At 47.4% G+C, this 15,459-nt stretch overlaps 1 protein-coding gene across 3 annotated transcripts in view; it reads left to right on the top strand.

Moving 5' to 3' along the window:
- The first annotated feature begins 4,739 nt into the window (after positions 1–4,739).
- LOC126529043 (large ribosomal subunit protein mL62-like) overlaps positions 4,740–15,459 on the top strand; it is a 31,355-nt gene continuing 20,635 nt past the window's right edge. Inside the window, exons 1-3 of one of the 3 annotated variants that reach the window (XM_055069564.2) lie at positions 4,740–4,947; positions 5,423–5,549; positions 13,492–15,258. In XM_055069564.2, coding sequence (XP_054925539.1) covers positions 4,822–4,947; positions 5,423–5,549; positions 13,492–14,387 — 1,149 coding nt within the window. In that variant the 5' untranslated portion in view covers positions 4,740–4,821 and the 3' untranslated portion in view covers positions 14,388–15,258. Of the gene's footprint in view, positions 4,948–5,382; positions 5,550–13,491; positions 15,259–15,459 lie in introns of those variants that run through there. The other 2 variants (XM_055069565.2, XM_072289893.1) reach the window with 2 other exon arrangements.

Below are 15,459 nucleotides of genomic sequence, written 5' to 3'. Positions count from 1 at the left end.
TCTGAAAGACTAAGCATTAGCAAGGTTATCACACAACTGCATAAAGTAACTTTCTGTTACAACTGCTACCGGGCAGGAACGGCATCTGGCCGGACGGCCAGGAGAATAATAACAATCATACAAGAACGGGAACACTGCGCCCATTTATTCAGTGACATCCCTTTTCCAGACGTTCTGAAGCAGCAGTGCACATTCGCACGGCGAACGCGGTGTTTTCTCTTAGTTGTCGTTTTCACTTTGCAGCACACTCATAGTTCTATCAGCCGTATAATTGCAGTAAACATTCGCTTACTAATTAAATTGGCAAGCATGATGCCACGCACGCACAGGCAGACATGAACTGTTACCACTCTATGACCGCAAACACGTCACAATGTTGGCATGACGAGCCCAAACTGAGGGGCGTGAACGCTTCTGCTGATTCTACCTTCAAAGTGTGCACCCCCGAAACTTAAGATTACGCAAGGTCGAGCACAAGGTGTGCACGAGGACTGCGCACATGAAGCCTCCAGCCATCTTGGCTCCCCAAACCTTTGCCTCCGCCGGAGATTGTCTCTTACGTAGAGCGCACGGCTAGAGGAGACGTGTGCTCACCTCCTCCCCACCCTACTCTTCCTTGCGTGCGTGAAAGACAGTGCACAGCTTGCAGAAAATAGCACCTCTTTCGCTTCACAGTCACTTTTTCTCTCAAGCCACAAACCTTCTCGGCTCGCGCTCAGAGCATGCGGCGTGCGGGAGCGCACTCGAATTTATACAGAACATCACGGCGACGCCAACGACGACGACAAAGATGTGTCTGGAGTGTCCATATGATTGCTATTGCAATAAAGCTGTGTTCCTTTCTTGAGCACAACGACAGGATTTTACGCGCGGAGTATTGCAACACCATTTAGAACATATAAGTGGCGTTGCCTGTAGGCGCCAACAGCGGATTGTGCTGTCACATGAAGTGGAAAGTGACGTTAAAGGGGGCGTGAAAGTAACTTCGCGCAATCGGAGGAGATAAGCTAAATGTAAACTCAAGTTCATATATTTGTGCCTTAAGCCGAGACCACACGTACGCTTGCGGACGCGCGCGAAGCGCCTACTAGTCTGTACTAGATTGGGAGAGTGGGTCCAACGAAGGCTCCGCGTTGAGGCATTTTTTTATTGAAAATCCAGATGGCGCCACTCGAAGTGCGCACTCACTTAGAGTTGTGCGTAGTTGGGAGTAAACAGCAGTGCATGTAGTCATTCCGTAGTGATCAAACGCGCAAAGTGTGCAGCATGGGAACCAATTTGCATGCGGAACAAAAATCGAGTCTGTTTATTCTCGTCTTAAGAGATCTGGCAGTCGTTGGTTTTTGTTTGTTTGTTTGTTTTGGTCTTTCACCATAGCCTGACAGGGAGAGAAGGGGGAGCAGATTCATGATACGGACCTGTTGGCTGTAAACGAGATTGCTCCAATCTAAAGCAGTTCTACTGCAGCACCTAATATTTTCTGTTCACAGCTCCACCTTGAAGCATAGAGATCTAAAGGCTTTCACCTTAAAACTAAAAAAACAAAAAAAAAACGTAATGTGGACTAGCTAGTGCGCATCACATTCAATACCACAGATACTTGCCGCCAATTTTTTTCAGGGCTTGCATTCAATGTAGCTGACTGACGCACAGATCGACATAAGCTAGAAATAGTAGCTCCTGTATAAGCCGCTATATCAATTTTCAGTAAAACTGGCAGCGGATCCTAAAAAGAGCGATCGAGAGGCTGTATCTTCGCACATAATTTTTCACAGCGGAAAGCAGAATCTATAGTGCTACGTTTCCGGCGGAATAATATTTGCATAATAATATTTGCATATTATATGCATAACGTGCGAGCTGATGAAGCCGTCGCACAGGATATTAAGCATACTGAGGACAACCGCATGTTCATGCAACGTACGAATTGCCGCAACAGAAACGCTGGTAAGCAGGCCGGAAGAATGAAAAAAAAAAATGCAGCATTGCGGGATGCTTTGCTACGAGGAATAAGAAAGATGCCTGAGCTCGCAAACAACGCCGTTCTTTGTCGGAGCAAAGTTTTTTCGGCCAATGTTATGCAGCCACTGCTTCCTGCGCAAGCCTTCACGCTTTCCTTGTGGTATCATAAAAACGACATATATAACCATCTTCAGGCTTAATATAATAATAATATTTGGGGTTTTACGTGCCAAAACCACTTTCTGATTATGAGGCACGCCGTAGTGGAGGACTCCGGAAATTTTGACCACCTGGGGTTCTTTAATGTGCACCTAAATCTAAGCACACGAGTGTTTTCGCATTTCGCCCCCATCGAAATGCGGCCGCTGTGGCCGGGATTCGATCCCGCGACCTCGTGCTCAGCAGCCCAACACCATAGCCACTGAGCAACCACGGCGGGTTCATCTTCAGGCTTCTTGCTGCAGTTATATGCGCAACAGCACGGTATGCGCTAGCACATAGAGCAGGAAACACAGCGTACAATGTTCGCTACGCCGACCTAAAGTGCCGAGCCAGCCGAGCTAAGGAGAAAAATGGCGCGAACGAAAAAGAAAAACGCAAGTAAACACAAGCAAAACGCAAGATCCACGCGTTTCCAAGGGCAATGAGGAACGAGCGCGTCGAAAAGAGTGCGTTGCACGCCGCCCTGCCGACGAAACGCGGCATATTCCAGCCGCTCGACCAGACGACACGTCCGCGGCCGTTTGTATGTTTCCGTTTTCGCGCCGCTTCAAGTGGACATCTTTCGTAAAGAAGCTAGCGCCATGAAGTGAAGAAATGACGAAAGAAGCTTTTTAAGCTTTATATGTTTTTCACAGTGTGTCGCGGCGAGCACGTATGGTTCTTTAACGGTTGCGCCGTGTGCCGCTGCCATGCTTGTGTGGCAGCCTGCCTCGCAAATCTAGCAGCTATGGCGCCGGTCGTGCTGCGCTATGGTTTCGGAAGTATTAGTTGGCCTGAAGACATTCCGTACTTCTCTGGCTGGACATAAAAATCCTGATGTTACTTCGCCACAGCAGTCAATGGAGAAGAAAGCTTTATCGCATTAGCTGACTCGCGCAAGCAAAGGTTTGAGTGCTTCGCTGCTTGATCCGTAACAACCCTGGCTACATTTAGCACTATAATATACATAAATTTACCGGATGCATCTCAGCACCGAGTCCTCTCCGCGTGCGCATTTTTAAAAACACACAGGCGGCTTAGTCGCGCGTGCGCCGGCAGTATGCGCACACAACTCGTATTACAAGGCAGCTTCCCTCCCACATAATTCTTGGGAATGAATGGATAATATTTACCTTTCGTATCGTTCGCTTGGTGCGGTGGCATTGGAAGGGGCTTGGCGGTGGTATTAATTGCGAAGGAAAAATGGTTGGTACATATGCCGGATGGTGCATGCTATTGCTCATTTTGTTTCTGACGAAATGCCGACTGCACATGTGTGTCTTGTTAAATGTTTGTAATGACATAATTTTTGCTCGTCCTTTTCTTTCTCTTAATTATTCCAATATTAATCGACCATCGTATCTTTTCACCTTTAATTATGCATCGTCAAGTGTACACGATTTTCACTTTTATTTACGTATTACCAAGTGTATGTAATGTGGTGGTGCGTACTGTCTGCATTGCTTTTATTTGTCCTTATCCCATTTCTTTGTTCCTTTTTTGTTTGTTCCGTTATAGAAAATTCTCTTGAATTGATTGATGGTTGTAATTAATATTTATACGTAATGTTCTTTGCGTACGGTTGATTGCGCTACTTACTGCCACCATGTAACACGGGGGCTAAGGGCACCTCAAGCTGCCTCATTGCAGCTTTTATCTTAGCCCCCGTCGTTGTATTTTAGCAACGGAAACAAATAAAGAAAGAAAAGATTCTGCTGTTTGGTACTGGCTGCCACGGCTGACCGTCTTCACTATCGAATAAACCAAGCACACATGCGAAATTCGATTTAGAAACCAACCCGACACCGCTTGACAGGGCGACAAGACGGGAACTTACTCCACTCGCCTGACTGCATGCTTGGATCCAACGCCGCCTCCGTTCTTGTTCGTAGGGTTTAGATGGAAAGACGCAGAAGGATACATCCTTCCTCGTCCCGCCGTAGTTGTGGTACTTGTAACGCAACAGTATCGTCCGCGTCCTTTTGTTTTCCTTCTACTTTTAGCGCACGCAACGCCACTACCAGTCGCAATTTTCGTCTGCTGGAGCGGCTGCATTGTGCACGTTCTGACCGCCAGGGCGGCGCTACAGGCGTCGTGAAAACTCCAGCGCTGGTTCGCAGGGAGACCAATCGTCATGCAGAAAAACGGGTTGCCGCGGGATGGGGGGGGGGGGGGGGGGGGGTGTACGCGCAAGGAGCGAGGAGGAGGCGAAAAAGTCGCGTAGCGGCGGCAGAGTTCAAAGAGTGGCGGTACTTTCAAATTATCAAGGGACTTTAAACCATATGCTTTAAACCACCGTAGACACTAGCGCCACATTTACCTCTAGGGTATTTATTTAGAAACTCCATAGAGAAACTCTATGTAAAATACGTTCTGGGTCTTTTGTCTGCTCTGAACTGGTCGCAGCAGTTACGGCCCAACTTTGAGTAGTTGTTGTCAATGTAGAGCCATTGTTTTGTCTCTACCGTTAGTAATTTGTTCAAATGGCACAAGTGTATCTGCACTACAGGTGAGATAATATTATATTAAATATGTTCCTTAGTTACATTATAGCCAATAATAGCCACTCCGCAGCCATAGCTCCATCTTGTTTCAAGACATCCTAGCTAGCTCCTTCCTTCAAAATTCAAGATGTTCTAGCTTTACCGCAGCAAGCACATGCTTACTCTTCGTTGTTTTTGTACCTCGCGTTCTAAGGCATCCCACAGTCGTACCGCCACCACTGTGGGAGGGAGGTGCAGTTTCCCTTCTCTAATGGGCTACCGCAACGCATCGGGGAAACAGGTGAGAGTAAAGCAGTATGGACGGTCGGCTTTACGTGAGAGTGCTTCTAGGAGTGTTGAACGATTACCTGTTCTTTTGCTTACAATTGTAGGAAAGTTTGCGAATTCGTGCTGTATAAAGTGATCTCAAAATGCGAGCTAGCGCGAAACAGTTGCCTCAGTCTAGCAGAGATCGCAGATCCACCAATTCGTGCCTTCGATGAGCACTGCTGCAGTTCCGAAGCGCTGTCCTTAGTACCACTGTTGGTAATGTGCAACACGCGTGTGATCAGTCGCAATGTAAAAAAGGTGGCACCTCCCACGCGCCAACACATGCATGTGCACTGAACTGTTAGTTCTGCAAATGCCGTTTCGCGGGTCTCTTTCTTTATCCACCTTTATTCTCATATTCTCTATGCTGTAACAGGATTGCAATAACTCCACTTATTTTCTGCAGGCCTCACGCCATGCCGCGCCCTTCCATCGTCGTCGGTCAGGTCGAGGTTGGCACACAGTGCAGCTTGCCTCTGGCTGACAAGTCTGTTGGGTGCTCCTTCAGAGCAGGCAGCGAGTCGAGGAGCGTGCAGACTACGAAGACTGTGGATCAGTCATGCTCCACCACAGGTGGGCAGTGACCGGCACTTCTCTTACATTTGCTTGTTTGTGTGAGTGTGTGGTAAATAGCCAAGTTTGCCTGCTTGGTGCGAGTTGCCTAAGTGTGTGTGACATTCTGCTGCTGATGACATATTAGCTGGTTTGTGATTCTTGTCTGCATTCTGATTGGGGGCAAAACGCAAGACTACTGCTCTTTTGAGCACATTGAAGCACCTTAGGTGGTAGAGCTTACTCCAGAGCCTGTTTCCCCTGGTGTTGTTATAGCTCATACGTTGCTTTAGGATAACGTTAAACGCAGTGAGTCTCTTAGTTATGCGTAAACCAGTATATTAGTGTAAAAACGTGAATATAGATCAATGCAGAATGTAAAGTCGACCTCTCTGCTTGAGGTCAGTAAAATTCAAACAATTTTTTAATGCAGTGAACTACAACACATACTTCATTTTATCAATATGCTCATTCACTGGTGTGCATCAAACATGTTAACTTACGAACGGCTGATCCAAATCGCTTTGAATGAATTGTCACTTTGAGAAAATGAAAACGTCTTCTGTTCCTCCACTGAAAAAGCTGTAGCTGTGGTTCTTTCGCAATAGAAAAGGGGCTTACAACCATACGTTATCTTGAAACTATATGAAGCCATACTGCCAGTCATACAAGACCACATGTGTTTGGGTGTTTTATTCAATAAGAAGCTGAACTTCCTAGTGCACATAGATAGTCTGAAGATTAAAGCAAGCAAGACACTTAACATTCTGAAAGTCCTGTTCTGCAAGTGCTGGAACTCTGACTGCAAATGTCTTCTATATATACAGGGTGTTTCAGTGAACACTTTGAAATATTCTTAAAAATGGGCTCTTCGAGAGAAAAAGAAAACCTCTTCAGAAGGAAACTGCTAGCTGCGGTGGACACCAGGAGGTATCAAGGGCGGGCTAATTAGTTAGCTGATTGATTCAACTTTGCTAATTAACTTCATAATTACCAAAATTTTGTGGCTATCGTCAATCCTGAGTTTGTACCCCTGGAGAAGACGATGTCATATCAGTTTTTAAAACAAAAGAAAGTCGTCTAAAGCTTTGCAGTGCGAGACAACCTGACGTTTTTTCCACTCATAAACGAAACTCTGCGCTTGAGGAGAGCCGGAAGTCTTGAGCATACCCAACGTCCGCTGGTGTCACGTTGCAATGACTGCGGCAGCCAGTTCGAAGTGTACGTGCTATTTTCCCTAGCTAGGAAGCCTCGACGCTCAGCATCGGGAGCAGCCAGCGTTATCTTTTACTTACTTACTCGGCGTAAGGCAGAGGCCAGTCATCACCAACTACGCAGCTGTCGATATCAAGATGCTGTTGGGTGCTGACCTGGCACTCTGCCAGTGCAGTTGCCTCCAGAAGCAGTCCCTTAATTAATTTCCACTCACATTACACTAGCTTCGTTAAAAGAATAAAGCCACACTTTTTTGACTGTGCAGAGTTTTTTTTATGTGGTATGGGCTTGACAGCTAAAATAAACGAGGGATCCATAGACAACTTCTTGGCATTGTAGCGGGACATTGTTTTGTACCAGCTGCCGTCCCATTTGTTGTAAGGGCTGGCCTAGGATTAGGAAATCTTGACTTCATACTATGTTTAGCAGTTTTGAGTGATATAACAAACATCAATGAACAGAAATGGTTTATTTCAATCTTTCATTTGGTTGTAGGCCTATTGAGGCACTCCATGAGAATAATATCACTTGGGACGACAACACAGAACATTTACATGATGTGCTCAAATTGGTTTCCATTCAGTGCGATGCACAAACGAAGGCACTCTTTCATAGAGTTCATAGTAGATAAAAGCATCTGTCTGGAAATGTTGTCGTAAGAGATTCTCGCACGTTGCTTCATATCCTCGAGGTTGGCTGGTTCCTCATTTTTAACATATCCCCAGAGGAAGAAGTCCAAGGGTGACAAAGCGATTGACTAGGTGGCCAGGGTCTGTTTCTACCACGCCCGATCCACTAGTTGGGAAAAGACTTGTCAATGAATTTACGAGCCGCGGATGAAAAATGCGACCGGTATCCCTCGTGCTGAAACCATATTTTTGTCAGCGCAGCTGGTGGTAACTCTGAGGCAAACTCGGAGATGGCACCCTTTAAAATGCACTTTATGTACTTCTTTCCAGTAAGGTTTCCGTCGATGGAGTAAGGACCAACAATACAGCCGTTATAAATGCCACACCATACGTTTGTTGACCATCTTACCTGGTACTTATGCTCATGAAGCCAGGGGGGATTCTCATCGCACCATTAATGTGGAGTGTGCAAATTGACATTTTAATCCCTACAAAATTGGGCCTCGTCGGTCCAAATGCACTCTGTTGAGAAATTCCGGATCTTCGTTGCATTGAGTAAGGCACCAGCTGCAAAAATCGAGCCGTTTTTGAAAATAGCTTGGTCTCAGCTCTTGGTGAAGACACACATGATATGGGATGTAGATGTGTCTTGAAAGTGACCTCCAAACTGAAGCTGGGCTCGCTCCATATGTGCTGGCAATTTCCTTGACGCTTGCTTCCAGCCTGACAGTGATGTATACCAGCACACCGGTGTCAGTATTGTCAGTTGCACTGGCTGGTCGCTTCCTTTTCTGTGCATGGACTGATCCAGTGGTCCTAAACTGATTAAATATCGATACGAATGTGGGGCGAGCAGTCACATGACAGTCAGGATGTTGGACAGCATACAGCATCAATTCCAGCTCCGCATCCTTTTGCACGCTCACATAAGCCAGTACAATGTCCACTTTCTCGGCAACGGAGTACTGGAGTTGCGCTGGCGTGGCTATTTGCATAATATTAACGCTGTGGCGTTAAAACCTTCATCCTCAAATGGACGAGGTCACACCCATGATAATCCAATGGCTATGCCGCACGCGCACCTTGTAAAGAAGCACTCTAAAGGGAAATGTCAACGCGTTTGTAAAACTGGCACTACAAGCCACAAGAACTAACAGCATGCAGCCACTGTTGCGAAAGTTCTCCTTGCTTCACAAACGAACCTTTCCTTTTTCTCATGCGCTTCCTAACATGCCACGATTATAAACGAACAGCACATGAACCTAACGAATAAATGAATGGATAGTGACACCTCACATCTAGCTTGTCAGGTAGCCACATCAGATGTGGTCGAGACAAAGAAAAAAAAGCAAACCTGCTGGCAACACCTACCAGAACTCCCAAAATGGCTAACCGTGTAGTAAGCGATCGCTAGCCTCTTTCTTGCACCTACCAGCAAAAGAAAGTGCCAGCCGTGGTCTAAGCTGAGCATTGAGGCTCCCTAGCCTGGGGGAATCGCCACAGACATTTCGAATTGGGTACCGCAGTCACCGCAACACGTCATCAGCGGACGTTGCGTTTGCATTAGATTTCTGGCGCACAATGTTCACTGCGTTTCGGTTTCATGCAGGAAAAAGTACTTGATTTTCACGGGCTGCAGAGCTTTGCAGAGTGACTTTTTCTTTGCTTTAAAAACTGATATGCCATCATCGTCTGCGTGGCTACAAACTCGCCATTGGCAATAACCACCAAATGTTGCTAATTAAAAGGTTCATTAGAAAATTTCAGTTAATAAACTATGTAATTCGCATGTTTCTCATAGTTTCTGACGTCTGCCGAACTTGAAAGCTTGCTCCTTAAGGGAATTCCTATTTTTCTCGAGAAACCTATAGGATTTTTTGAAAGTGTTCGCAAAAACACCCTGTATTTATCGTTGCTTAGTGCACAATAAAATAGACTGGTTGCATAATTTGTCTCAGCCAGACAGTCATGCCTCTGGCAATCAGATCCAGTTCATAATCAAGGGCTACGCCTACCAACTGGTGCCTATAGGACATCGTTTCTTTCCAGTTTGTACTCTTGAGAGTAATGAGCCACCCTTGGAACACAGAAGAATGCAGCACATGCTTAGCTGCATTCTCGAAGTTCTTTCCCTACTCCCAGGTCACCCCCAGATACGGGGGTGCACAGAAGAAGTTTTCAAGTTTCTTGGCCGACAAAGGGAGAATTTGCCGGGCTACCATGTAGTACACAGTGATGAACCAGATAAGACCGTGAGGGTGATCTCACTGTTTCTCGTTTGTAAATGTATGACCAAAGCTATAGCCCGAGGCTACAAGGCTACGAAGTTGGACAGCAGCGGCTTCCGTTTGGAGCTCCGCGATAGAAAGCAGTATAAAAGCGCTTGTCCTTGTCGCCTTTTTAGTGTTCGGTGTCCACTCTTGCGCTTGTCACTTCAGCGTGGAATACCAACTAGCCCAGTCTTGCGCCCTGTTTCAGTATGAAAAGCTACCGAATCTAGTTTGTTTTGGACAAGTCCCAGTTACGGTCACCCCTCAGTATACCATCAACACCATCCAAGGAGTAATCTCACACGATGACATGATGGAGCTCACTGAGAAAGAGCTTTTGGAAGGAATGAAAGAACAAAATGTGCTTAACATCAAACAAATTAAAATGAGGGACGACGCAAAAGAAATTCAGACCAAACATATTCTTACCTTTGGATCAAATGTACAAGGGGTAGGACTCCTGCGCCAATTGGGCCATATTAGAGGATTTGGCGGCGTAGGGAGCAATGCAGCGTCACCTCGAGGCGCTGCATCGTCTAGTTTTCCGGCTGGGAGCGGCGTCCGAAGGGAGTCGGCGAATAGGAGCGACGGGGCTGGGGAGAGCGAGATTGTCGTCGTTGGGGCGAAGGCGAACGAGAATAGGGGCGGTTCGTTGCAGGAGAATCAGTGGCGGCATTATCGGAGCGTGCGGCATAGGGACGAGAAGGGCCACCTGAGGGGCGAGAGTAGGCAGTATAAGTAGACCGGCTCGGGGAACTCCAGCGACTACGACAGTGCCGAGAAATGTGCCCGATTCGATGGCAGTGGAAACAAATAGGCTTGTCGTCAGCAGTGCGCCATTCAGATGGGTTGCGGAAACGTGGTGGGTAAGAAGATGCGGGACGGGGCGAAATCGAAGAAGCCGGGCGGGTATTAGGGCGATGGGCCGAGCAGAGGGTGTGAAGACCCATGTTTTCAAACTCCTGGCGGACAACTGCCTGGATCAGTGAGACCGTGACTGCAGATGTGTTGGTGGGACTGGAGTCGAAGGCAGCCGGATAGGCGGCCTCGATCTCACGCCGGACGATCCTGGTAACGTCGGCAGTGTTGTTGGGACGAGGAGCGTCGGCACAGGAAGATGTCGCTGGGGTGTTGGGCAGACGGGCAAACTGCTGGTCAATACGTCGGCTTTTGGCGAGTTCCAGGCGGCGGCACTCTCTTATAACAGCATCCACCGTCGCTACGTTGTTGCAAACGAGCAAGTTGAAGGCGTCATCGGCAATGCCTTTGAGGATGTGGGAAACCTTGTCTGACTCAGTCATGTGGGTGTCAACTTTGCGGCACAGAGCCAAGACGTCCTGAATGTACGTGACATAGGGCTCTGTTGACGTCTGCACACGGCCGGAAAGCGCCTTCTGCGCGGCAAGTTGTTGACCGTAGGGGTTGCCGAACAAGTCTCGAAGCTGTGTCTTAAGTGAATCCCAACTGGTGAGCTCATCTTCGTGCGTGCGATACCAAACTCGAGGTGTGCCACCGAGGTAAAAGACTACGTTGGCGAGCATAATAGTAGGGTCCCACCGGTTATTGCGGCTGACGTGTTCATACAGGCTGATCCAGTCATCGACGTCTTCCCCATCTTGGCCCGAGAATACACCAGGATCACGGGGAGCGGGGAGAGTGATGTAGGTCGTCGAAGTGGCAGCAGGTGTCGGAGCCGGCGGAGTCGGGTTGTCGTCGCCGGGAGCCATGAAGGAAGGCTCGACGTACCGTCCACTGCGAAGCTCCGTGACGAGGTACAGGGAACGTCCACCTCCACCAGATATGTTACGTAGGAAGACGCAGAGGAAAAGCTATGAACAAGTATATTTACAAGGAAAATACGCTGCGCTTGGCCAAGAGGCAACAGCCCGCGCTAGCTTCTTATCGTCGTCGTCGTCTTCACACTGCTGGCCTTTCGTGATCGCGCATATTGTGCCGTAGCAATATAAATGTAAATTCCTGCGCCAAACTGCCCCAAACACGGAAAATTCGTTATCCTTAAAAGAGTACACCCGTTTACATTCCTCGCCCTATGTGACTCCGCCTCCTGCACAGTTTCTCGTAATTTTCGCGCTTTTAACATGACTTTTCGGTGCTTCTGGCAAGCTGTCGGGATGGCCAAAGTGGCTGTATTCAGTGTACATTCGAATACAGTTGAGCTGGCCGAGCTGCGCAGTGCTTCCTATAGCCGAGGCACAGAGCAATGAAAAGTAGGGTGAGGGTATTGTGAACCAACTAGATATTAGGGAGGTACATTAGTTGGCAGCTATACGAAGTAAGAATAGTAGTTTTATCGGTCGTATAAAATTGTAATCATAGCTTAATAACTAAATTAAGAAGGTGTGACACGTGCGCAAGCAAACATGAACACCTCTCATTCAATCACCACGCACACTCGTCGAAACGCTGGAGTGAGGAAGCGCATTAGCAGCAGCAGGCGAATTGACATCCATGCTGCCTCGCTTCAACGGAAACTAAGCACTGAAAATGCAGTGTACACGAAGCAATCAGCACTCTGCACTTGCCCCTTTGTCCCCACCACAGATTGCCTTCAAAATAGGGCTCGCGTGGCTGCATTAGCTGCATCATATGCAGGAACCACCATAGTAGAATGCCGACCTGCAATCCCCCCCCCCCCGTTTCCTGAAATTTGGCACGACCATGCTTTCCCAACAGCACGGTGACCCCACAGTTCTGGTTGGCCAAAGGTGTGCTTGGTGCTTGTCATGTTGTACGAAAGCTGTGGCCTAGTGCGTACGTCATTGGGCACATGACTTGTGCAGTCAGTGGGCAGGAGGTGGCGTAATGTCATGAGTGTATAAAATAAGCATTAATGTCAAATTTAATGCTGCTGAGCAGTCCTTCAAGTTATGACCTCCTCGCGAGCAGGCGAGTGCATTGAGACACTTGGTGCATTTTGATGTGGCCTTACTGAGGCGCAGTCAGAGCACAAGTGAGAGCTTGTGCAGACAAGGAACGCATGGAAAAAAATTCACCAAGGGGACCGTAATGCTTTTGTGTTCCCACACGTAAGCAGTCTTGAATGCCTCTGCCAAATTTTCTTGATCTCCCAGAGGTATTGCATATATTTTTGGAGGCTATCCTGAAAGGTGCTGCGGGTTTTACATGCTGGCGGGTTATACGCAGAAAAATAAAGCATGTGGTAGCTGGCTCTTTAGAATCTCACCTTACAAGAATGTTATCAAAATTAGGCATCTGATCAAGAAGAAACCCATTAATGAAGTCTCATGAGAAATTTGTCGGGCCGGTGAATCATAAGTTTTGCAAATGCCAAATATGGCCTTTAAACCTCGAGTGCTTGTTGGAGATAGGAGAGCAAGCTGGGTTGTAACTTTTTGACGCTGTCCTCTAAGGATTGTAGAAATCCATGAATGTCTTCAAACACTCAAATGATATTGCACAACAAAAAACGACATGGATGTAAGAGAAGACAACACACCAAGCACTTGGTGTGTCATCTCTTACGTACGTGTCGTTTTTTGTTGCGCAATATCGTTTGAGTAATGGATTACCAACTTGCCCGGAATGCTGCTCTCATTAACTCTTCAAGCACTCCAGCTTCCCTAACTTCATACTTTTTTAACTTTCCGAAAAATAATTTATACGGTTGAACTTCATAAACAGTCAAGAAGCATTCAGATGCACAAATATTGTGTAAATCAAATGGACCACTAGGCTTCATTTGTTCCACCATACCTGAAATCACCCTCAAGACCTCCCAAATGAAAAAAAAGAAAGCTCATCGTTAGCTTTAGTATCCGTGTTCTCTTTATTGCATTTCATAACACTACTTTTGTTCCATTTGTGCAGCATCCAGGCCTTCTATTTCTCCATCAACAGCCCACAGTCACAATTCACAGCAGGGGCGCCTCCACCAAGACCATTTCTGTGACTATGAGGCTGGTAAACTGTTTCGTCTGGAAGCACATGCCAGGGTCTCTACTGGCGAGCGTCTGTTTGAGTGCGATTTGTGCCGTAAGAGCTTCTCCAAAAGAGACCACCTGAAAAGTCATATGCGCACCCACACAGGTGATAAGCCATGGCAGTGCCCTTCATGCCCTCAAAGGTTCTCGCGTAAGTGGAGCATGAAAGACCACCTACGGACCCACACAGGCGAGAAGCCATTTCATTGCCCTTCATGCCCTCAAAGCTTCTCCCATAAGTCGTGCATGAAAAACCACTTGCGCACCCACACAGGTGAGAAGCCATTTCAATGCCCTTCATGCCTTCAGAGCTTCGCACAAAAGAAGAACCTGAAAGTCCACCTGCGCACGCACACAGGCGAGAAGCCATTTCAGTGCCCTTCATGCCCTCGGAGCTTCGCAGTAAAGAGCCACATGAATGTCCACCTGTGCAGGCACACAGGCGAGAAGCCATTTCAGTGCCCTTCATGCCTTCACAGCTTCTCGCGAAAAACTGACCTAAAAACTCACCTGCGCACCCACACAGGTGAGAAGCCATTTCAGTGCCCTTCATGCCCTCGGAGCTTCGCAGTAAAGGGCCACATGAAAGTTCACCTACGCACCCACACAGGTGAGAAGCCATTTCAATGCCCTTCATGCCCTCAAAGTTTCTCGCATAAGTCCACCTTGAAATACCACCTACGCACCCACACAGGCGAGAAGCCATTTCAATGCCCTTCATGCCCTCGAAGCTTCTCACATAAGCCCAGCATGAAAAACCACTTGCGCGCCCACACAGGTTAGAAGCTGTGGCGGTATTCTTCATGCCTTCGGAGCTGCTCGTATAAGTCCAGCATGCAAGACCACCTGCAAAAACACACAAACGAGAAGCCATTTCAATGTCTTTCATGCCCTCAAAGCTTCTCGCATAAGTCCAGCATGAAAAACCACTTGCACATTCACACAGGTTTGAAACTATAGCGGTATCCTTCATGCCTTCGGAGCTGCTTGTATAAGTCCAGCATGAAAGACCACCTGTGAAACCACACAAATGAGAAGCCATTTCAGTGCCCCCTGTGTCCTCAGAGCTTCTCACAAAAGCCAGACCTGAAAGACCACCTGCACAACCACACAGGAGAGAACCCATTTCAGTGGCCTTCATGCCCTCAAAGCTTCTCACATAAGTCCAGCATGAAGGAACACTTGCGAACCCAAACATATGCGAAGCTGTTTCAATGCCTTTCATGCCCTCTGTGATTCTCGTGCAAGTCCAACATGAAGGAACAACTGCATACCCATGCTGGCGAGAAGCCATTTCATTGCCCTTCATACACTTGGAAATTCTCGCTGAAGAATGCCATGAAGTAAAAACTGACCATTCATACAGGTGACCGACCTTACTGTTCTGCCGCCTGCTCCAAGTACTTTGCACTTGCTGATTACTTGAGCAGACAAGACCATGATGCAGTAGAGTAGGTCAACAGCTATATTGAACTTAAGTTAGAAATCTATAGATACGGAGAATGCTACAGGGTGTTCTGCTACATCAAGTAGCACAAGTTGCCTATGTGCTCTTAAAAAGGCCCTGGAATGATTTCTTTGTGTCACCATACACCTGTGTACTTAGATTTCATCATCATCATCATCAGCCTAGATACGCCCACTGCAGGGCAAAGGCCTCTCCCATACTTCTCCAACTGCCCCGGTCATGTACTAATTGTGGCCATGTTGTCCCTGCAAACGTCTTAATGTCATCTGCCCACCTAACTTTCTGCCGCCCCCTGCTACGCTTCCCTTCTCTTGGAATCCAGTCCGTAGCTCTTAGTGACCATCGGTTATCTTCCCTCCTCATTACATGTCCGGCCCATGCCCATTT

The sequence above is a fragment of the Dermacentor andersoni genome, chromosome 8 (assembly GCF_023375885.2).
Source record: "Dermacentor andersoni chromosome 8, qqDerAnde1_hic_scaffold, whole genome shotgun sequence".
Lineage (NCBI taxonomy): Eukaryota > Metazoa > Arthropoda > Arachnida > Ixodida > Ixodidae > Dermacentor > Dermacentor andersoni.
The sequence above is the reverse complement of the archived record's forward strand: the minus strand, read 5'-3'. Positions and strand labels throughout refer to the sequence as shown.